This window comes from Drosophila elegans, unplaced genomic scaffold (genome assembly GCF_018152505.1).
Source record: "Drosophila elegans isolate 14027-0461.03 unplaced genomic scaffold, ASM1815250v1 contig_208, whole genome shotgun sequence".
Classification (NCBI taxonomy): domain Eukaryota; kingdom Metazoa; phylum Arthropoda; class Insecta; order Diptera; family Drosophilidae; genus Drosophila; species Drosophila elegans.
In genome coordinates this window covers 172,508-193,406 of record NW_024545578.1, presented here as the reverse complement: position 1 = coordinate 193,406, position 20,899 = coordinate 172,508, and the positions used below count along the sequence as shown (strand labels likewise).

The 20,899-nt window shown below is 51.7% G+C and overlaps 5 protein-coding genes and 1 pseudogene across 10 annotated transcripts; 3 read left to right on the top strand and 3 right to left on the bottom strand.

Moving 5' to 3' along the window:
* Positions 1-220: 220 nt before the first annotated feature.
* LOC108146170 (PHD finger protein rhinoceros) lies at positions 221-11,879 on the bottom strand. Of its 4 annotated transcripts, none has more exons than XM_017272069.2 (8): positions 11,757-11,879; positions 10,836-11,161; positions 10,227-10,777; positions 9,966-10,160; positions 9,670-9,886; positions 9,430-9,619; positions 8,753-9,369; positions 221-8,691 (listed from the first exon to the last, which is right to left on the bottom strand). In XM_017272069.2, the coding sequence occupies exons 3-8, from the start codon at positions 10,673-10,675 to the stop codon at positions 565-567; spliced, it is 9,795 nt and encodes a 3,264-aa protein (XP_017127558.1). In that variant the 5' UTR covers positions 10,676-10,777; positions 10,836-11,161; positions 11,757-11,879; the 3' UTR covers positions 221-564. The 4 variants fall into 4 exon arrangements, with proteins under 4 accessions (XP_017127558.1, XP_017127559.1, XP_017127560.1 ...); XM_017272070.2 differs by having other exon boundaries at positions 11,656-11,875; XM_017272071.2 differs by having other exon boundaries at positions 11,705-11,875.
* A 412-nt stretch (positions 11,880-12,291) lies between these two features.
* On the bottom strand, positions 12,292-13,212 carry LOC108146002 (annotated as a pseudogene).
* Positions 13,213-13,549: 337 nt separating this feature from the next.
* Positions 13,550-15,557, top strand: LOC108146000 (BTB/POZ domain-containing protein 10). 2 transcript variants are annotated; one of them, XM_017271755.2, is made up of 4 exons: positions 13,550-14,426; positions 14,554-14,748; positions 14,840-15,157; positions 15,215-15,557. In XM_017271755.2, exons 1-4 carry the CDS (start codon positions 13,841-13,843, stop codon positions 15,436-15,438), a joined length of 1,323 nt encoding a protein of 440 aa, XP_017127244.1. In that variant the 5' UTR covers positions 13,550-13,840; the 3' UTR covers positions 15,439-15,557. The 2 variants fall into 2 exon arrangements, with proteins under 2 accessions (XP_017127244.1, XP_017127243.1); XM_017271754.2 differs by having other exon boundaries at positions 13,559-14,426; positions 14,551-14,748.
* Positions 15,502-20,526, bottom strand: LOC108145998 (glycerol kinase 2). Of its 2 annotated transcripts, none has more exons than XM_041708446.1 (3): positions 20,479-20,526; positions 15,912-17,042; positions 15,502-15,856 (listed from the first exon to the last, which is right to left on the bottom strand). In XM_041708446.1, exons 1-3 carry the CDS (start codon positions 20,482-20,484, stop codon positions 15,641-15,643), a joined length of 1,353 nt encoding a protein of 450 aa, XP_041564380.1. In that variant the 5' UTR covers positions 20,485-20,526; the 3' UTR covers positions 15,502-15,640. The 2 variants fall into 2 exon arrangements, with proteins under 2 accessions (XP_041564380.1, XP_017127240.1); XM_017271751.1 differs by lacking the exon at positions 20,479-20,526 and adding an exon at positions 18,787-19,314.
* LOC108145999 (nitrilase and fragile histidine triad fusion protein NitFhit) lies at positions 17,155-18,754 on the top strand. Its single transcript, XM_017271752.2, has one exon. The coding sequence runs from the start codon at positions 17,287-17,289 to the stop codon at positions 18,673-18,675; it is 1,389 nt and encodes a 462-aa protein (XP_017127241.1). The 5' UTR covers positions 17,155-17,286; the 3' UTR covers positions 18,676-18,754.
* LOC108146001 (uncharacterized protein C3orf38 homolog) lies at positions 19,418-20,548 on the top strand. The gene is made up of 2 exons (XM_017271756.2): positions 19,418-19,586; positions 19,653-20,548. The coding sequence occupies exons 1-2, from the start codon at positions 19,460-19,462 to the stop codon at positions 20,399-20,401; spliced, it is 876 nt and encodes a 291-aa protein (XP_017127245.1). The 5' UTR covers positions 19,418-19,459; the 3' UTR covers positions 20,402-20,548.
* Positions 20,549-20,899: the final 351 nt, after the last annotated feature.

The window sequence follows — 20,899 nt, the reverse complement described above, 5'->3', positions numbered from 1 at the left end:
AATAAATAGTGTTTAGAATATATGCTTGGTTTTATCAATCATTTTTAGTGAGTAGGAGGCGTGGAAGGATTTATGGGTGAATGTGAATGGAGGCATTCATAAACCTAAACCGAGAGCATTTTTGGATTTTCGTTAGGCTAGACGACTGTCTGTGTCTGCGTTCTTTTATCTTTTATAACTTTAATACAGTATTTTACAAAACCTTAATTGTACATTCTGCTTCACTAAAAATTTACAGTTTATATTTTCTGTTTCTCGCATAATGTGCTATATGCATATTAATCAAATGTATATATTATATGTATAGGGATAATATCTTGTTTACGCTGATGCGATTCCAACAAACCAGTTAGAGACGGATAGAAGAATGGGAAAGGGGTTTATAAACTAACTGTACAATTTAAAGTTCGATTGGGGGGGGGCTCCTGTTTACAATAAAGGCTAACGCTCAGAAATGGGCTAGGGCAAGGAATCAAATCACGAAGGGGGAAATCGACAAATTAAAATGAAGGAAGGGACGGGAAAGGATACCCGTACATGCGGCACTCTCGCGCTCTACGATTATCATCTAACCTCACAGTCTTTTTTCAATGGAAGTAAACTGCCCCCTCCGCTGGCGGGTCCTCCTCCACTGCCGTTGTTGTTGTTGTTCGAGTTGCTATTGCAAGAGTTGCTGGAAGCCGATCCGGTGCCACTTGCCGAGGGCAGTGAGTTGTTGCTGTTCTCGTAGTTTCCGACGTTGACACACAGAGGGGTTGTAGCGCCTACAAGGGACGCCGGCATGCCCATTGCGCCCACGCCGCTCTCGGGGAGAGATGTGGAGTCGTGCACGTCGGCACTCTTGCTGGAGTCTATGACCAGGCAAGGCGGCGAGGGGGTGCCCGTATCCTTGCCAAGCAGAGCTGGCGATGCGTTGGCATTCTGGGAGTGCGGGGTAAAGCTGTTGAGCAACAGGCTCTGCGGAGAAGCCTCTCCTTGGGGCGTCATCAGCGGCAGCTCCGTTACCGGGGAGGTGTTCTCCGGCATTGGCTCGTCCTTCTTGTCCGCCTTCGTACCTATTATGTAGCCGCCGCCTGAAGAGTTTCTTGCTATTTTGAAGCGCAGGGGTGCCGGTGCAAGTGCCTCCACTGCCGGTGGTTGTTCCACGCATCCGCTCATCGTGGTGGTCTCCGTTTTCCGTTTTCCAAAACGGAGGATCAGCTTTGGCTTGTCTCCTGGCGATGCGCTGGCCGTGTTCTCAATCAACGTAGTGGTCATGGTCGTTGTATTGCTGCTCTGGATCAGCTGCTGCTGCTTCTGGCGCTTCTTCTCCTTCTTGTCCTTCTTGGGCTTGGAAGACTTAGGTCGCTTGCTGGGGGGCTGAGGCATTATGAGGGACTCTTCTTCCTTGACAATGCCCTCCCGCTTATTGTTGTCCTCTCCCTTGTCAAAGTCCTGCATAACCTTTTTGCGGTAGATCATCGAGTCCCTCTTGATCTCCTCCAGCGTGGGTGTGCTGTAATTGCTTGTTAAACGTTTCTTAGGAGGGCAAGCCCTTCGGGTCATCTCATAGCTGTAGCTCTGTCCCTCGCCCGCATTTGAAATACCCGAAGGAGTCTCGTTCGCGGCCAATCCCCTGATTTTAATCTTCAGCTTGGGTGCTTGGTGGTCGTCCTCGCTGCTTTCAAGGGTTTTGCTCCGTCCTCGCCGCTTACCTGCACTGCTGGCAGCTCCCGTCTTGCCATTGTTGTCGTTGTTGCTGCCAGAGCTGCAAGCGCTGCGCCGTCTCCCGTCGCCGGATGTTGTTCCCGCACCCGCACCAGAACCGCTGGAGAACAGCTGCTCCTCCACCAGGGACAAGTTCGAATCGAGAGCACGCAGCTCCCTGCTGCTAGAGTTCTTCTTGAACCGTTTCGACCCATTGCCGGCCGACAATTCATCTTCCTCCTCCGCCGACTTTCGCAGCAGGTTATCCAGCGGCAAGTTGTCGGAAGCGGCAGGCAGACCGCACGAGCTGTCGTCGTTGTGGTTATCCTTCTGAACCACATAGAGACTGAGCAGTTCTTTCTTTCGCATGCGGCGCGAATTGCCGCTTACGGCAGATGACGCACTCACAACCGTTGAGGTAGACACCGTGGTTTGCACTACATTAGAGGCCTGCACTAGGGTACTGGACAAATTCAGACTGTTGCTGTTCGTCATGACATTGTAGTGATCCGGATAGGCCAGCGGGCTCTTAATCTTGAGTTTCAGCTGACTTCGGGCATCGGAGATCGAGGTCTTGGTGTGCAGTATTGTGCTGTCCGAGTCGATTGAGACCTCCTCAGACGTGGCCTCCAAAGAAGCCTCTACCAGCGAGCCTTCCACCAGGTGAGTTGCAGCGCCAGCGGCAACCGCACTGGGTGCCATTTGGTTCGCTTCAGTGGAGTGCAGAAGGAGGTTTGCTGCAGGTGGCGGGTTGGGCGCAGCTAGGACTGCAACTGGCGCCGTCGGCGCTGAGGGCTGTTTGCTGGGAGAGGATCCAGTACCAGTAGCTCGAAGAGCCGACTGAAACTGGCGTTCGTCCTCTTCATTGAATTCGCTGAGAGTTTGATCTGCGGTTCCCGAGTCGAAGGCACCGAGCAGATTATTTTGGTAGGCCTCTTGGGAGGCTGTACTGTGGGGCGCCTCGAATCCAAGATTATAGGTTCTCATGTCCACAGGTCCCGGCAATACTGGGTGCAGGAGGGGATTGGTGGTTGCTGCGGTAGTTGGCGTAGTAGATGGCTTGTTCTGCCCCCGTGGCGTTCGCAGCTCAAAGCTTCTACGCCGGTCCCTCAGCGATTGCAGATTCTCCACACCTGGTCCTGCCATGTCGTCGAACTCGTTGTTGAACTCAAAGGGCGTTCCGACCAAATTGTTAACTATATGGGTGTTGCTGCCATAGTCTGTCATTGGCGGCGGCAGGACCATTGCCATTCCACTCGCAGCTCCGGCACCGCGTCCTCTGCCCCTTCCACGTCCTCTTCCTCTGCCCTGCGCCCCAGAGCCGCCGCTTCCTCGCGGAGCTCTTTGACGTGGCTTGCCCTGCAACGTGTGTGTCTGCAGGTCGTATTTGGTTGGCGGCAAAGCCACTATGGGAACTGGTGCAGGAGGAGTTGGGGGTTGCCGGGGAGATTTACCTGGCGATTTTCCTTGCGGCAGTTGGGGTGATTTGTGCGACTGCTTCTTGGATGAACTGGCACTACTGACGCTGCTCCTTTTGCTCGGCGACTCCTTGGCTGTAACTGGAACCGGGGGCGTCGGTGGCATCATCGAGGCCACGCCTGCTTCAGCACAGCTGCTTAGCAGCTGACTCGGATAAGTCGGCATCTTTCCATCCACCGGTGATGTCAGGGCGAATTGATGATTCGTGGTTGAGGTGGCCTGAACGGGAACTGGTGGAAGCGCAGCCTGCTGTACAGGAAGCATGCCCAGGCCGGCTGTGGAGTAAGGTGTCCCGGAGTATTGCGTGCCCTGAGGCGGCGGAGCTAGTGTCGCTGGCTGTACAGAACCGACACCTACACCAACTCCAACGCCGCCAACTGTGCCATTGCCATACAAGCTAGGTGACGTTTCCGTCGGCGTTGTCTGTGGGTGCATCATGGCCGCAAGCTGTGGATAGATCCCTCCATTGTACTGACTATTTGGAGTCCTCTGCTGTTGCTGCTGGTGCGTTGGCGTTGTCTGTTGATGCTGCGACGCAGTTGTGTTGTTAAACATTGGCATGGGATCAATACCGTTCATTGAAGCATGGTTAAAGGGCGCCGCAGCATTTGCAGCGCTGCCAGGTCCTCCATTTCCACTTGCATAGTTGTTAAAGTAGTTTTTACAGCTTTCATGCTGGGCAAGTGTACGTGCCGCCGATGCTGCTGCCGCCGCTGCGGCTGCAAGTGGCGGAGGAGGATCATTGGACTCCGACACTGAACTGGGCGAGCTACTCCTTCTCTCCGCAATAAGGTCGTTTTCGTTCCACTGAATCCTTCCGAACGGTGACTGCATGCGAGTGTTATCGTCGTAGTCGCTGATCTTGTTGTTGCCTGCCGCGCCGGATTGCGCGGGAACGGCAGCTGCTCCGCGAAAGCTTCCGAGAGTGTTCTTCACCGCCGCCGCTGCTAAGTCCACAAAGTCGGGAGTGGCTCCAGGTGCTCCAGCACCAGCTCCGCCATTGCTGGGTAGCGGACAAGCTCCTTTTTGGTGGGGTGACTTTTCGAGGAAGAGGCTCAACGTTGGCGTTTGCTGAGAGTTCGAAAAATTTACTTGGAAGCCACTGCCGGGTCCAAGATTGCTCATTGTTGCATTTGTGGGTGTAGCATTTGGAGTGCTGGTAAGGCTGTTTGCATAGCTTTCACTATTTGCTGTCATGGGTGAATCCTTAATGGTCAAAGAGGCCACAGAGTTTGGACCAGATGAGTTGCCATAAATACAAGTTTGTGGTTGCTGTTGTTGTTGCTGTTGCTGCTGTTCTTTCTGGGCGTGAATAATATCCTCAGGGTCCGCTGCATTATGGAATGGAAATACCGAGGGAATGGCTGGAGTTGGAGGCAATAGATCGACCGCCTCCTTAGAACAACAGTCATCTTGTGGCTTGCGCTTGGTTTTGCGCAGCTTTTCCAATAGATTTCTAGTTGCTTGAATACTATCCTCTTCACTGATTTGCTTTCCCCTCTCCATGCTGGATCCCAGTAGGCTCATCTGTTCTGGATTGGGTGGATTTAGCACGCTTGCTAAGCTCGACGCGAAGTTGTTTGCGAATTTACTGTCCTCCATCTCGAGAATGGTGTCAACAATGGGCTCCGTCAACACTGGCGGCAATTGCTCGACAGGAAGTTGATCGGTTAGTGGCTGGTGCGAAGGGAGCAGCTGCTGCTGTATAGTAGTTGGAACTGCCTCTGACGTAGGGGACTGCATAACAAGCGGAGCTGGCAAGGATTGCTCCTGCAGCAGTATCTGCTGCTGGTCTGGGCCAGAGTTCGCAGAGTTCGAGTCGAGTTCAATGATTTCCGGCGGATCAGGGGGAATCACCGTGACTGCTGGAGAGGATGTGGACGCCGAGTATTTACTTGCATTCGCAAGCAGCTCATTCTTACGCTCCTCCTCCAGTTCCCTGGCCATTTCCATCTCGTTAAGGAGGTGTTGAGTGTGATGCGTGTGCTCCTCGTCTGGCTCGTGGCTGCGTCTTCTCCTTCTCCGCCTGGACCGCCAGCGCATGCGCCGTCGTTCGCTGAGATCACTTCCGGCGTCGGACAACTCGTCATTAGAGGTAGGAGTAGGAGTGGGCGAAGCAGGGAGCGGAGCAGCCGGTGGTCGCTCATCATCGATAATGTCCGCTAGTTTACTGGCACTAGCAGACAGTTGCGTACGCGTTGGAGCGGTGGTCAGCTCTTCATCAATATCCATTGGCAGTTCACCAGCTTCTGCCGCAGTCTCAGGCTCCTGTTCTCGAGCTTCCAAGTTGGTCTGGTGAACAGGCGCCTCTTCGGGTTCGCGTTGACCTTTCTCTGTGGGTATGGCGGAAGTAGGTTGCGTCGGCGACATTGATGGTGGTGTCGCTGGTGCAGAAGGGTTCATCTGCTGCTGTTTTTTGTTCAGCAGTTTGTCCAGCGAACTAGTTGCCTTGCCACTGGCCGCTTTCCTTTGGTTAATTTCGTGCTCCAGATTGGCTACCTTCTTGGGCGAGTCATCCGCTCGGGATTTGCGGCGGGAGGTTGTCTTTTCTGGAGAAAATTTGACTGTGGGGGAAGGGGGCCGCGATTTGGAGCCACGAGTCGCCCGTTTGGTGGCCTGTTCTAAGTGGACTTGCTTTGCACTTTCTTCCAAAGACCCCTGACCACGAAGCAGCTGTGCCTTGGGAATACTTAAGACATCCTCCTGAGCGGTTGCTACCGGCTTCTGCAATGCTCTCTTTGGCGATTTTGTGGCAGAATTCTGACGAGACCGCGTAGCTGGAGGTTGCGGTACTGGTGCAACCGTAACGGCTGAGACTGCAGGCTTGTCCACAGACTTGCGAGGTGAACGCTTTGGCACAATGGAGGACACAGCAGGGACTGACGCAGGGGCCTGAGCAGGCTCTCTGTTTAACGTCTTCCCCGAATCGCTGGCCTGGGATTCGCTGTCGGAGTCGCTGGCGCCACTGCTCGAACTGCTTCCAGAGCTGCTGGAGGAGCTAGAGCTGTCGCTGTCGCCGGAACTGGAACTAGAAAGATTGGGTGCTGCAACGCGACGCTTGACGGGAGTGGTCGTCTTTACAGGGGTCACTGCCGCATCTTCTTTCGACCTTCTTCTGCTACTCAAGGCTTCCTTTGGTGTACTTGGTGCCTCCTTAAGTGAGGTCCGTCGGGTCGGTTTTACTGGCGTGGTGATAATTGACGCAGATGCTCCCGTACCAGGTCCCGTCGCTGTCGTCGCTGGTTCCTTCTCCGCAGTGTCGTTGCCAGTTAGGAAGGGTTCCGAAGCGGGTTTGCAACTCTTCAACTGCTCTGCCGCCTTCTTAGCCGCTTGCCTTTGGGGAACCAAGGATACGGCAAAGTTTGACTTGGTTGAGGCAGGGGCAGGTGGGGGTTTGGTTGGAGACTGCGTGGGAGCCGGAGTCTTTTCTTTTTCCGAAGTGGGCAGAAGTGGACGGGGGTCCTTCGCCACCTTTGGTGGTCTTCCACGTTTCCCACGTTCCACGGGTGCGTTTTCGGATGCCTTTCCACCCGCTTTTTGTGGCTGTTCTTTTTGTCTGACTTTTTCGAGACTGGATTTATCCGTTTCTGGCGCTGCTCGGGAGCCCGAGTCCTTGAGCTTGTTCTTGGCACTCGTTGAGTTCATTGAGTTCGTTTCCGGCTCTCGGACTTTGTCAGAGGCATCTGGCTGCAGCGTTGTGGCGAGATTCGTGGACCGCATGTTCTCGGACGCCTTCTTGGCTGCCTGACGCTGTGGCACTACCAGAAGATCTGCCGGATATGGCAACTTGACATTCGAATTCGTTTTAGACTTTGTGCTGCTGCTGTTAGTGGTACTGGTACTATTACCTCCTTCCTTCGCGTTATTTCCTTCCCTGGTCGACTTAGCCTTGCTAGCCGATGGCGCAGCTTGAGGAGTGGCGGCAGTTGTGGCGGCTGTTCCAGGCACAAACTCTTTCATAGCCGCCTTCGTCCGAATCGTTTGCTGGTTCTGTGAATCACTTACGTTGCTTTCCACAGTTGCCTGCTCTTCTGGGTCTTTTTCTTGGGCCGAAGAGCTGCTTTCCGAGTCGGAGTATATGTGCTGAGCCATCTTTCGACTCGTGGTCGAGTTGCCAGTCGGTACCAATCCAGACGTCGTTGTGGTGTCACGCTGGCGTTCGCGCCTCAGAGGCAGCAATTCTTCACTTTCATCGCTCGACAGGCTCTCCTCGGCATCTCTGTCCATTTGGGCAAGGCCTCGTGTTGTCGTGGACAGTTTCCTTCTCGCTGTTGCACCAGCACCTGCGTCTGTGATTGGTTTTGACTTAGTTGGCTGGCTCTTGTTAGGTACTGGTTTGCTGTGGACTGGTCCACGTCTCGTCCCGCGCTCCGGGTCTTGCTCACTTTTACGACGCTCGACTTCGTCTTCGGTGGAGCTGCTCCCGGACCTGGAATCCGGACACGCCGCAGACGCACCCGTAGCTGCCTCACTTTGGCGACGCTGGCGCTGTTTCTGCCGCTGTTCAACGGAGCGGGCGTAGCTCTGCTTCTTAAGGGGGCTTCTTCCTGAAGAGGACTTTCGGTTGGAGACTCCGCTGGCTGCGCTGGAGCTTCCGCTCTCACTACCCGATTCACTTCCAGATGAACTATCGGAACTACTGCTACCATTCGCCGAGCTGGAATTACCCGATGATGAACTGCCGCTTGACGAATGGGAGGACGGGCTACTCCGGATATTTGGGTGCGATTGATTTCTGTTGTGGGCCGACGTCGCCGCCGCCGCGCTGCTCTTTGAGGCACGCCTCCCTGTAGGAGGCTTCCCAGGCGTACCTCGTACCTTCGCGAAGGTCGGTCCCACTTTACTCGATGATGTCGCTGGCTTTTCAGGCGAAGACGTGCGGGAACTAAGGGCGCCGTTGCTGAGCTTTTTGTTGGGCGACGCTTTTGCAGGCTGCTTGCGCTTGTTTGGAGACTGAGAGGCACGGCCACGTCCCTGTTTACCACTCTGTATCTTACCCATCAGCTGTTCAAGGATGTACTTCAAATCCTGGTACTGTGCCGGCACAGTTTGTCCTACAGCCGAGCTGTAGAAGCGGTCATACAACGTGGGTCCATCATTGGCGTAGATAACTGCGTCCAGATCCATTACAGGCCGTTGCTTTTCGTCCTGTTTCGGCTGCTGTTTCTCAAGGCGCATCTCGTCCAGCACTCCAAGCTGCTTATAGAAGACCTGCTCGCGTAGCTTAAAGAGAGAGCGCGAAAGCTTCTCCCTTCGACTGACCATATAGCAAAGATTACGAACTCGCTCCAAGTCCTGTCGCAAGTGAACCACCAGCTTATGGTTTTCCATGTCCTGTTGCTCCTGTTTGCGAGCTATCATCTCCACATCCTCGGACTTGGGCGGGATTAGCTCGCGGTTGTGTCGAGACTTTCGCTTAAGCTTCCAATAGTTGTATATGGCAACAATAGCATCGTCGTCGACATCAAAGAGATGGCAACTAATGTCATTAACGTTCACGTGCATATCGAACTCAGCCTCCACCTCCTGAGAGTAAAACGGAAATGTTAGCACCGAAGGCATGCAAGTTCAACTTAAAAACACAAACCTGAAGACGCTGAGCTCTCGCTTGGTTACGCTCCTCGGAGGTCAGCTCAGTTTTTCGGTGATTTTTCCGCCGGCGCGAATCCTCTCCAGTTTTCCCGTACGCGTTACTGACATCGTCTGCTGCTCCACCTGCCCCGCTCCCGTACCTGTTCGCTTTGTGCATGGCACTTGCAACTGAGGCACTGCCTCCGCCATGGTTACCAGCACTCTCCTTCTTACCCTTGCTCATGCTGTGTTTCTGACAATAGGAGCGCAGCTTCACGCCGTCCTCAGCATTTCCCTCTTCAATGATTGCACGCATTTCCAAGCCGTGCTGGAACGCGCAGGTCACATGGTAGGCGGTTTTGCATGGCTTCACTGAGCACTGGATGCAGCTGCCAACGCGCTTGCGGCAGAGGACACAGATCAGAGACCAGCGTGACTGAGGAATGCTTGAGATTTTCGTAATGGGTTCCATGCGGTCCACACACCCAATGCTGACCTCCGGTATCCACAGGGCACAGGAGACGTGTGCCCAATGCTTGCCCGACTTGTTGGACTTCATGGCGCCGCCCTTGTTGGGACAAAGCACGCAGTCCGGCTTGATGCCCATCGAGCAAGTGCGACATAGCCATTGGCCTGAAAGGGAAGTCCAAATAAGCAAACCCTAAAATTATCTTCACTCCAGACGCCGCTTACCAGATGGAATCGCTGTAATGCCGTAACAAGCCTGATGTACGCAGATATTGCAATTATCACAGAATACCATTTCGTTGGCCTCCTCTGAGTCGGGCGACCGGCAAACATCGCAGATGACATTCTCATCGAATTCGATACCCAAGCCTTCCTCCTGTTTAAGTATGACTTGAATCTGTTCCCAGCAACGAACCTAAAACAGCGGTCAGTACATTGGTCCAAAAAGAGTCTCAGCAAACTCACCTCCAGTTCCTCAATAACGCGCTCGAACTGCGTCGCATTGATGGGAAAAGCACCGCACTGGGCACGATCTCCGTTGTAAAGGCGCAGCCAGGCCTCGTCAATGGGATCTATGTCATAGGCACAAGTGTTCTCCGCCAAGGCAACGACATTCGTCAGGTAATGTAGATCTGGCGAGTAGTGCTCGTCTTTGGTAATGCGCAGATAGCGATTTTTCGGACTATAAAAGAGAGGCGGAAGACAGAGTTCAGGGTCAGTTAGAAAGTCGTGGAATCGGAATTAACTAGGTGTGAACTCACAGCTTAAAGTCGTGTGCTGGGGACACAACAGGCTCGGGTAGAACGTAAACACATGGCTCCGGAAGGGAGTCCGGGTTAACGGGCACTTGCACGCCCTTTTCCCATTCCTGCTTCCATTGGTCCGTTACTATTAAATACTCGTAGTTGGCCAGCGGCTCAGAGTCTGGCAATTTCATTGCGCTAATGAGATCCTTGCTGCAATTGGAGAGCAATTGATTACTGTCAAATCTTTGCTGGATGGTCCACTAGTTCTCTCCTTACCGGTAAAGTTCAGCTGGAGCTTCCGTTGAGCTGCGATTGTAGATGCTCGACATCTTAATGTCCGCCACAGAGCGCGCCTGCCAGGAACTGCTCGAACTCGCCCCTTGCGACTTGCACTTGCTTGCCGACTTGGCCAGCTTCGTTGACTTGGATTTGCTAGTGCTGCCGGCGCCTGCCGCAACTCTTCCTTCACCTCCTCCCGCCTCAGGCTCCGGATCCCCCGGTTGTTCATGCTTGCTGTTGCTCAGAGGTAAAACTGGAACCCGCTCTGACCCCGCAACTGCAGCCCCCGCTCCAGATTCCACTCCAGTCGTAGTCGCCCCATTGGGCGGCCTGCCTTTGCGCCGCTTGGTGGGTGGCGGTTCAACATCCTTGCGCTGCTGCTGCAGCGGCGGCGGATGGTGCGACTGGTGGTGGTGCTGATTACCGCGCTTACCTCTTTGTGACATTTTTCATTGGTGTTGGTTGGATTTTTGTGTGTTTTTATTTCGATTGGTACCTTGCCCCTGGTGTCTTGTGCTTGTTAGAGAACGGGTTCTTTGCTGCAAGACCTGAAAGGAAATCAGTAAGCGTCAGTGTCCCATTCAGAGGGCAAACGATGCTACTCACTACATGCTTAAGGCCAAAGTTGGCGACACCACACCGGCTGCGGCTGCTGCTGCGCTCTCCTGGCTGTGGTGCGGTCGTGGTTCTTGGTGGTCCACCCTTGTTGACCCGTGGACATGGACGCCGCTGCTGCCCCAGCACGGATATCCAATAGCGACGCCACTTTGCAGTTCTGTGCTCTGCACTTCTCTCGGGGCGAGTTAGTCCACTGCCACCTTCCGCTTGCTTCCTTTTGTTATTGTTCGTTGTTTTGCACACTCTTTTGTTTTTGCTGGCTTTTTGTTGGCGCTTGGTTCACTGTTTTGGCTTTTCGACGAGCATCTACCGGTCTGGTGGGCAGAGATAGATGTTAGTTGGTCACATACTGGCAGCAGGAGCATTTCAAATTAGTTTCCACATTTTTTGTTCATTCCGAAAATACACAAAATATATAGAAAAACGCTCGGGCTGCCAGCCAATCGCTGACTGCTGCAACACCCCACTGGCGCCGTCTCGCTTGCACACAGCACGCTCGGTTAAGGGCGCGCTTATTCCGAGCGTGAGTGCGAACGGGAGAGCAAGCAGGTGGCGCGTGTTACATCCGCGAGCTTCTACTCGCCCGCCAGCCATCCCCCCTCGCCAGTTCTCCAATGCTCAGGAGCAATCATAGTTTTTTTTCACTTTTTTCCACTTTTATTGTAACAAATAATTTGTTATTGCGAACCGCACACCTAGGTGTGTAATCTGTGCGCTTTTCCCACTGCCTAATTCACTACGCCCACCTGGGGCGCCACTTTCGCACGACAAACTCTTGGGGGTGTTGGGATTTTGTTATATATTTTACATTTGGGTTTTTTGCCGCCGCAGACACACGCCAGGCACTTGTTACTGACCGAAGACCACACGCACTCGTCGGATTTCGCGCTGCGACCGATTCAAACTTACGTTTTGCTCAATCACTTTTGCATTCGAAGTAATTATAACTCTCTTGATTATTTATTTTATTTTTGAGCAAAAATTATTTTTCTCAGATCGCCATGATGAACGGTTGCAAATTTAAGCTATCGAATGCCAGTAATCGGTGGTGACAATCGATACGTATAGCTTGGGCATATACTATCGAATGCAAGTAATCAGTGGTGGCTATTGATACGTTTCCCGGTTAGGTAGATTTTTCCCGTTTGGACCGATTTTATCGATAGTTGAGGTATAATTCTTAATAAAATTTGAATTTTAACAAGACATTTGAATTTTTAAGCACCGTTTCAACTCGTTTCGAATGCAACTTGAACGATTCAAAATTTGAACTTCAAATTTATAATTGTCTAATAAAACTCTTTACGGATTCAATATATCTTTTTTTTGTTCTTATTAAACTCGTGGCACAAATGACGCGGCTTATCCCGGTTGCGGGATTTTCTTATTAAATTCTATAATAGCTCTATAATCTTGTCCCAAATATTTAAGTTGATCTGATTGATAGTTTTGGAGATAAAGCTTTTATTGTCATTGCTTTTTTTCTAGAATCTGTGTTTTTAATGTCGGTTGTCAAGATTTCTCGCGAACTACTCAATTCAATTTTTGAACAGGTCTTCAAAATATAAGGTCTTCAACGACCACTTCCTTTTTTTAATTACAATTTAAATAAATAATAATAATAAATAAATTTTGTAAAAATGTCTGTCCGAAATACAGTTTTAAAATTTGTTTCCTTCGTCCAATACCTAGTTTATGGACTTCTAATGATCATGCTAAAAGTTCTGCTTTCCGCGCAGACCTTTTATCCAAGGGACTGCGCGCATACGAATTATGGAGGTCACTCTTTGTTCCGTGCTATTTTTGCTTCTAGATCCTGCTCACTGATGTGTTTTGAGAGCTGTGGATTAAATGAAGGTCATAAGAAAGCCTTTATAAGGGTGAATAAACCTACAGCCTGGGCCACACCAGCCAGAAGAAGCCTCTGTCGGTAAACATCGCCATTTAAGGGCACCTTATCGCAGTTCCAGTAGGTAAACTCTTCGCAAACTGCCGTGAGACGCAGCTGTCTGTCGGACGATTCGTTGATGATCTTCTCTGTTTCCTGGATAACTAGTCCACGATATCCTTCTGGCTCTTTGGTCTAATCCCCCGTCAAAGGATATCCGCGCAAGGCATTTATCACGATTCCTTTACCAAATTCGGTTGCTTGCTTTGTGTAGTTGTTGAAGTAGTCCTCCACATTTGGCAGACAGTGCAGATTCACGGACTTGCTTTTTGCCACCAAAATCCAGAGAAATCGACATTGTTTATATTAGATATAACAATAAAACAAACGGTAAGCTAACGGTAAGCCAAAATGTGTTTTTCAGTGATGGACAACGTTTAAAACAATTCTGGTGGTTCGAGTCACAGCTAAAATTTAATCAATTCCTCATACTGGCAGAAAACATCGATAGTGTCTTTAATCAAGACGTATCGATAACGCTCTTTTGTTCGATAAACATTTATTTATATATTTTGAGAATAAGTATTCTGTTTTTTCATTTTTATAATAAAAGTTGATGAAAAGGTTTTTAAGGAATGGAAAAGTGTATGACGTTTGCGATTTGCAATACAAAAAAACATATGTAAATTTTTTTTCTTCTTCGAAGTATTTTTGGGATCCATATATTTTTAATTCTTAAGGTTTTAAATCAAGTGAATAATTGTGGAAGGAAAAATAAATTTGATAGTATCATAAAAACATCGATTTCTATTTCACACCTAGACGTTCTGCCACCACTAATAAAAATGGCGTTCAAAGTTGTAGTTACATTTTTAAGGAATTCATCGTAAAACAATAGTGCTTGCGGCCACAACAGTAAAATTCGCGCATTTGAGTGCGAGTAAATACTGGAGCAGCGACTAAATAAAATTAAATAAACGCGTAGTGGTAATTCATTTAATGCAAATTGTCAAATAAAAGAGAAAGGGAGAGGCAAATCGCTCTCACCTAAAGCGTGTAAACCCGATACAGATACATGTAGAGCGTCCCAGCAAACGGAGCAAAAATGTCAAGCACTCCCAACGGCAGTAGTAGCAACAGCAACAGCAAACAGACCCTGCCCCAGAAACAGGACACCTACAGCAGCGACAGCAGCGAGGAGGGCCAGGAGACGGCCGAGGAGAGGAGGAGGCGCATCCTGAAGGAGCGCAGCCGGCTGAACCGGCCCCAGCACAATATGTCCGGAGCCGTGCCCAAGCACGACGGCAAGTCCCCCGGCGGAGCTTCACCCAGCAGCCAGGCAATAGGCTCGGGGGTGGGCGTGGGAGGCCGTCTGCAGGCGCCGCCCGAGAGGATCTCTATGCTAGTGGACGGCGTGCGATTCACTGTGGAGCAGTCACTGCTCACAGCGCATCCCACCACGATGCTGGGAACCATGTTCGGCTCCGGATTCCAGTTCGCGCATGCCAACGATCGCGGGGAGTACGACGTGGCCGACGGCATATCTCACCTGGTGTTTCGGGCCATCCTGGAGTACTACAAGACCGGCGTGATACGCTGCCCGCCCACTGTTTCTGTGCCGGAACTGAAGGAAGCCTGTGATTACCTGCTGATCCCCTTCGACGCCACCACGGTGCGCTGCCAGAACCTAAGTGAGTATACCGCGGGCTGCTCCTGCCTGGACGAACCTGAGTTGTGCTCCTGCTTTCCTGCTCTCTGCTTCTCTCTCGTTTCTTTGCTTGTAACATGCCTATGCCTTCTGTGTTCGACATAAAGGAGGCCTTCTTCATGAGCTCAGCAACGAAGGAGCCCGCCAGCAGTTTGAGCTCTTCCTGGAAGACCTAATTCTGCCGCTTATGGTGGCCTCGGCGCAGCGCGGAGATCGAGAATGTCACGTGGTGGTGCTCCTCGAAGACGACATGGTTGAATGGGACGAGGAGTTTCCTCCCCAAATGGGCGAGGAGTATTGCCAGAGTGAGTGGGGCCCAAAAATATTGCCGCGATGAAAATCAGTTCAAAACTTGCCGACATCAAAGAAATTAAATCCATTTTCTTTCTAACGCAGCCGTTCACAGCACTGCCATGCACCGATTCTTCAAATACATCGAGAACCGGGATGTGGCCAAGCAGGTGATGAAGGACCGCGGTTTAAAGAAAATCCGCTGTGGCATAGAAGGGTACCCCACCCACAAGGAGAAAATCCGAAGACGTCCCGGCGGACGGGCCGAGGTGATCTACAGCTATGTGCAGCGTCCGTTCATCCACATGTCCTGGGAGAAGGAGGAGGCCAAGAGTCGCCATGTGGATTTCCAGTGTGTGAAATCCAAGTCAGTAACGAATCTCGCCGAAGCGAATGCCGATCCACCACTGGAATTGGACGCAAGTGCGTAAGGCTCGACGTGGAGAGTAACAGCTCCCTAAAGGCCCCATTCCTTTCCAGGTGGAAACCCGATTCCGCCCATCGCAGTGGTCAATCCGCATCCCAACAACGGAGAGCTAGCCGTCGGCATGGTTGCCGTACCCGCAGTGGTGGGCGTTGTGGGCGTGGCGGGTCCGGCAGCCGTGGTCGCCGTTGACGAGGCCGCTGGAGGCGTGTTGATGCTCAACGAGATGGACCAGGCCGCGGTCGCAGGTGCGGCAGGCACTGTCGAGGAGAATATGTGAGCAACGGACCGCACGAAAAGGCGGAACACTGCCAGAGCAGCAACGCGCACAGAAAATCCTTTCTACGTTTTTCATTAACATTTTTATATATACAATAAATCGAAACTTTGAACGCAAAATAACCAAATTTGGGCCACTGGCACAAAAGTAAAACGATCACCCACAAACTAAGTAAAAAAACATTACCAGGAATGAACTGCACCTACGCTCCATCGAAGGCCTCGCGTTCCCCATGCGGTAGAGTTGAGGTTTCCCAGTTTAGAGAGCGCTCGATGGCCATTTTCCACTTCTGGTAGCGCAGGTTGCGGTCGGTAACACTAATCGAGGGCTTGAAAGCTTCCCGGGGCCCAGACTTCGAGAGCGATGCCTCCAATTGGTAGCGACTCTCCACAGCTTTGTAGGCTGCCATGGCAGCTCCCTGAAACAGTAGCGTTTAGAATAGCTGCGCTCACTCCCCACATAAAACTACTAACCAGCGCTGTCGTCTCGGCGATCTTGGCCCTTAGCACTTGAATGCCGACAAGGTCGGACTGCAGTTGCAGGAACAGATTGTTTACAGTCATGCCCCCGTCCACCATCAGCTTGGCCAGCGGAATCTTACAATCCTTATGCATCGAATCAAGAATGTCCCGGACCTGGAAACAAACCGCCTCCAGTGTAGCACGCACTATATGCTCACTCGTTGTCTCCTCACTCAGACCGCAAATAGCGCCGCGCGCGTCCTGGTTCCAGTAGGGAGCGTATAGTCCATTAAAGGCGGGGACGAAGTACACGTCCAGTGAGTTATCCACGGCCCTGGCCATGGTCTCGATCTGGCCTGAGTTTTGAATGAGGTTAATGTTGTCGCGCAGCCAGTTGAAGGCTGCGCCGGCAATGGACACGCTGCCTTCGAGGGCGTAACAGGGGGCTGCTTTGCGGCCCAGTTGGTAGCCCACCGTGGTCAGCAGTCCGTGCTGGGAGTGCACAATTGAGGGCCCTGTGTTGTAGAGGAGGAAACATCCAGTGCCGTAAGTGGCCTTGGCTTGCCCCTTGGCCAGACACTGCTGTCCCACCAGAGCCGCCTGCTGGTCGCCCAAATCCGAGCTTATGCTGATGCCCTTCAGCACACCTTGCGCAATGTGGCCGTACAGCTCCGCGCTCGAGCAGATTTCTGGAAGAATACTCTTGGGCAGACCAAAGAACTTGAGCAGATTGGGATCCCACTGGAGGGTTTCGATGTTCATGAGCATGGTCCGGGAGGCGTTGGTCACGTCCGTCTTGTGGACGCCACCGTCTTTTCCGCCCGTCAGGTTGTACATTAGCCAGGTGTCGATGGTGCCGAACATCGCCGAACCCTTCGAGAAGGCCTGGCTAACCACCGGAACATTGTCCTTCAGCCAGCGTAGCTTTACGCCCGAGAAGTAAGGTGAAAGTGGGAGTCCGCACAACGGTCTCAGATAGTTGATGTTCCTGGCGTTGTTAGGAATCTTTTCCAAGAGATCCTCCACCGTTTTGGTGGTCCGGTTGTCCAGCCATATGATGGCGTTGAACAGCGGCTGGCCGGTGTTCCTATCCCAGACTACGGTGGACTCGCGTTGGTTAGTTATACCAATAGTGATAATGTCCTGAAACGACCCAGAATTAAAGCGGTAATTTTTAGACATTCAAACCGAATTGAAACCGTTACAATCAATTATATATTTTCCCCCCAGCTGTGCACACACTGTTGCCATTACCAGGGAATCGGCGACAAGCAAGTTCAGGGGAGCCGTAAAGGGAGGAAAGGCCGTAAACAACCAAGTGAAAATAATTGATAACAACCTGCGACGTAACTAGAACGGAATTTTCCACCGTTGGCGGCCTGTTTCAATGTCAATTCTAGTCAGAATCATACGACGCAGCATTGTCACCACCCACCAGCAACAACTGCGCAGGATGTCCGGCCAAGAACGGAAGGGTCAAAGTGCGACCATTGCCGTAGGCCAAATGCGATCCACCAGCGACAAAGCGGCAAATCTCTGCCAGGTGAAGGAGCTGGTGTCGAGGGCCAAGTTGAAGAACGCATGCATGCTCTTCCTGCCCGAGTGCTGTGACTTTGTGGGCGAGAACCGCGCCCAAACTCTCGAGTTGTCAGAGAAACTAGATGGCGAGCTGATGAAGCAGTACCGCGATCTTGCCAGGAGCAACGGGATCTGGCTGTCCCTGGGCGGCGTGCACGAGCTGAACGACCAGGGAAAGATCTACAATGCGCACGTTCTGGTCAACGAGCAGGGGGAGCTGGCCGCGGTCTACAGGAAGATCCACCTGTTCGATGCCACAACCAAGGAGATAAGCCTGCGGGAGTCAAACACCGTGACGCCGGGCGAGCGCCTGGAGCGACCAGTGAGTACGCCCACAGGCCAGGTTGGGCTCCAGATCTGCTACGACCTTCGGTTTGCCGAGCCAGCGGTTCTGCTAAGGAAACTGGGTGCCCAGTTGCTCACATACCCGGCCGCCTTCACCTACGCCACGGGCAAGGCGCACTGGGAGATCCTGCTGCGGGCGAGGGCGATTGAAACGCAGTGCTTCGTAGTAGCTGCCGCCCAGCAGGGTTGGCACAACGAGAAGCGGCAGAGTTGGGGCCACAGCATGATAGTCAGTCCCTGGGGAAAGGTGCTGGCCGATTGCGGCGGCGAGCAGGAGCTGGATATCGGCACAGCAGATGTAGATGTGTCAACACTGAAGGCCCTGTATCAGAGCATGCCCAGCTTTGAGCACCGGCGACACGATCTCTACAGCCTAACGGCCTACAACGTTCGCAGCAACGAGCCTGCGCACGACCGGGCTTTTGCCAACAACATAGTGGACAAACGCACTATTTTCTACGAGTCCGAGCATTGCTTTGCCTTTACCAACCTACGCTGCGTGGTCAAAGGTCATGTTCTGGTCTCAACCAAGCGAGTAACTCCGCGGCTCTGCGGTCTCGACTGCGCCGAGATGGCGGATATGTTTGCGACGGTATGCATGGTGCAGCGGCTGCTGGAGAGGATTTACCAGACCACTTCCGCCACTGTAACGGTGCAGGACGGAGCCCAGGCTGGGCAAACCGTGCCCCACGTTCACTTCCACGTTATGCCGCGCCGCATCGGAGACTTTGGCCACAATGATCAGATATACGTGAAACTGGACGAATGCGCCGAGGAAAAACCACCCCGCACAATCCAGGAGAGGATCGAGGAGGCGCAAGTGTACCGAAAGTTCCTGCTGGACAGTAGCTAACTTCTAGTTTCGGCCCTTCCATCTGCCATTTGATTATTACAACAATAAAGGCCCGTCGATCGCCCAAGACTGAAACAGATCAGATAGTGCCTTATTTGAAATAGGACGCACCTCGACTTTGCCGCCCACTGCCTCTAGCTTCTTGCAGGCTCCGGCGATGCACTCGTTGACTGTTTTCGTTATGACCATGGGATCCTGCTCGCACCATCCTTCCTTCTGGAAAATTGATTCCACCTCGATTTGGTGGAAGCACACAATTTCGTCGGTTCCGGCGCGGAAAATTATGAATCGGGCGGAGGTTGTGCCCTCGTCAATGGCTCCCACAAAGGGACCAATTGGTGGGGGAAGAGGCGAGGTCGTCTCGGAGGTGGGCGAATCCATTCTTAATTGGTTCAGAGTTCACAGTCAATAAATGCCGTAGGCGTACGCTTTCTCGTAGGTTTACTCGACACTAAAATTAGCTATAACAGTCTTGCCGACATATTTGACGGAAATTATGCGATAAGAGATAAGGTGTGCGAGCCTCTCTGGCTTATCTTTGCAAAAGTTGTATGTGCGAGCGTAGCAAACTCGTTCTGGAGTAAATATTTACTGCGAATGGGTGCGAAAACATATGAGCAAAGAACGGTTTATGCACACTTAATACTGCGAACATAATCTGCCATTCACAGTGAAATAGTTTTTTTTACAATTTCGGTGGGCAACACTATTAGGTGTGACCACAATCCGAAAGGTATCAGCTGATCGAAATATAATAACAAAATATAATAACTGGCTGGTAGCCATGCCGATTTCGGAAACCCAGAGGATAGGGCTTCGGGATCTACTTGTGAATGAGAAGAACTCGCCGGTCCTACTGCAGTTGGCCAATAGCACCACGAAAAATGTGTGGACAACCGAGGATCCAGAGGGTAAAATTACACTACACGGACTTTATTTAATTTCGGTGTTATGTGTGCACTTCTCATCTTTTGCAGAAGCCCTTAGGCTGCTCACTGCACACATTCCGGACATTTACATCCTGCTCTCCAAGCGCGCTATAACAAGAGAACTCCTGTTCAGGTACTTGCACACTCGACAGCCGGACGTAGCCACAGATTTCACTAAGGCGGACCTCGTAGCAAAGGTGATTCAGTACTGGGAACAGGATCAGGATCAGGAGTCAAGCAGATTACCTTCTAAAGGCCAAGCTGCCGTCCCAGTCTCGGCTTACAAGCAAAACGAAGAGGATTTCCCCATTCACGCCATTGCCCGAAAGTTTGGAGAATGGTTCTTCGACCGCCTTAACTCAGACAGCCTGAGCCTGGTGGACCTGTGGACCGATGCTGCCCTGCACCTCACCATCGCGGCCAGCGATGGGATAAATGAGCTAGAGTGCACGACGGCTGCCGAAGTGCTGTCGGCACTAACAAGCACCAAACAGCAATTTGGATTCCACTTCAATCCTAACTTGACGCACGCCGGGATTCAGGGACGGATGGATGCGTACGGGCAGGTTGTGGTCCTCTGCTGCGGCACTCTGCACACGTCCATAAGCTGTGTTGGAATCTTTGAGTGCGCCTTCGGACTGCTGCGAGATCCCTACGCGGAAAACAACTGGAAGGCCAAGAAAGTCAAGTGCTTGCTCAAAAGCCAGCAACAGCCCGCGGAGCTGCACATACTGTGCTCGAGCGAAACTCTGCAGGCAGCACTTGAGCTGCCGGTACCGATCGACGGCTTGGATTAGTGGACTTGGACTTGTATTGAACCAGCATAAGTACATGCGTATATTTACACTTGGATATTAAATATAAATAAACTCACCTGCATGGCGTTCCATTCTGAATAGAGTGATGATGTCGTGGAATATTCCACTTAGTGTGGACAACCCAAACTGCAAGTTTAAAGAAAATTATGGTATTATTAACATGTGGTTAGCGTAAGATGAGCTGAAACTGGACGGTTAGACGGCCAGGTTAAAGCCAATATGCCTGATGCTTTCTTCGACCAGCCGAAGCTTCCCGTCCCTTGCAGTGGCAATTTTTGATCTTGAACTTAGGACAACCATTTCGTTTACGATCAAACCAATTTCATAAGATAAGATAAATGATATTAACCATGTATTAAGAATAGAAATAACATTTCTGTGCCGACTACCTTAATAAAAAATCATTAATTTTTAAAAAGTGGTCTTTATAAGTGGAATTTTTGGCATTCGGAGGGACGTTCAGATTGAAACTTGAGG

What these genes read in the sequence shown, in the direction of transcription:
- LOC108146170 (XM_017272069.2), bottom strand. Translation starts at nt 10,675, where the DNA reads ATGTCACAAAGAGGTAAGCGCGGTAATCAGCACCACCACCAGTCGCAC. An exon ending in CCAGCACACGACTTTAAGCT is followed by an intron (nt 9,887 to 9,965) that starts GTGAGTTCACAC and finishes TCTCTTTTATAG; the next exon opens with TCCGAAAAATCGCTATCTGC. An exon ending in CGAGAGCTCAGCGTCTTCAG is followed by an intron (nt 8,692 to 8,752) that starts GTTTGTGTTTTT and finishes TTTTACTCTCAG; the next exon opens with GAGGTGGAGGCTGAGTTCGA.
- LOC108146000 (XM_017271754.2), top strand. Translation starts at nt 13,841, where the DNA reads ATGTCAAGCACTCCCAACGGCAGTAGTAGCAACAGCAACAGCAAACAG. An exon ending in GGTGCGCTGCCAGAACCTAA is followed by an intron (nt 14,427 to 14,550) that starts GTGAGTATACCG and finishes TTCGACATAAAG; the next exon opens with GAGGCCTTCTTCATGAGCTC. An exon ending in GGGCGAGGAGTATTGCCAGA is followed by an intron (nt 14,749 to 14,839) that starts GTGAGTGGGGCC and finishes TTTCTAACGCAG; the next exon opens with CCGTTCACAGCACTGCCATG.
- LOC108145999 (XM_017271752.2), top strand. Translation starts at nt 17,287, where the DNA reads ATGTCAATTCTAGTCAGAATCATACGACGCAGCATTGTCACCACCCAC.
- LOC108145998 (XM_017271751.1), bottom strand. Translation starts at nt 19,056, where the DNA reads ATGGATTCGCCCACCTCCGAGACGACCTCGCCTCTTCCCCCACCAATT. An exon ending in CAGTGGGCGGCAAAGTCGAG is followed by an intron (nt 17,043 to 18,786) that starts GTGCGTCCTATT and finishes GGGTCGTTTCAG; the next exon opens with GACATTATCACTATTGGTAT. An exon ending in TCGCCGAGACGACAGCGCTG is followed by an intron (nt 15,857 to 15,911) that starts GTTAGTAGTTTT and finishes CTACTGTTTCAG; the next exon opens with GGAGCTGCCATGGCAGCCTA.
- LOC108146001 (XM_017271756.2), top strand. Translation starts at nt 19,460, where the DNA reads ATGCCGATTTCGGAAACCCAGAGGATAGGGCTTCGGGATCTACTTGTG. An exon ending in GACAACCGAGGATCCAGAGG is followed by an intron (nt 19,587 to 19,652) that starts GTAAAATTACAC and finishes CATCTTTTGCAG; the next exon opens with AAGCCCTTAGGCTGCTCACT.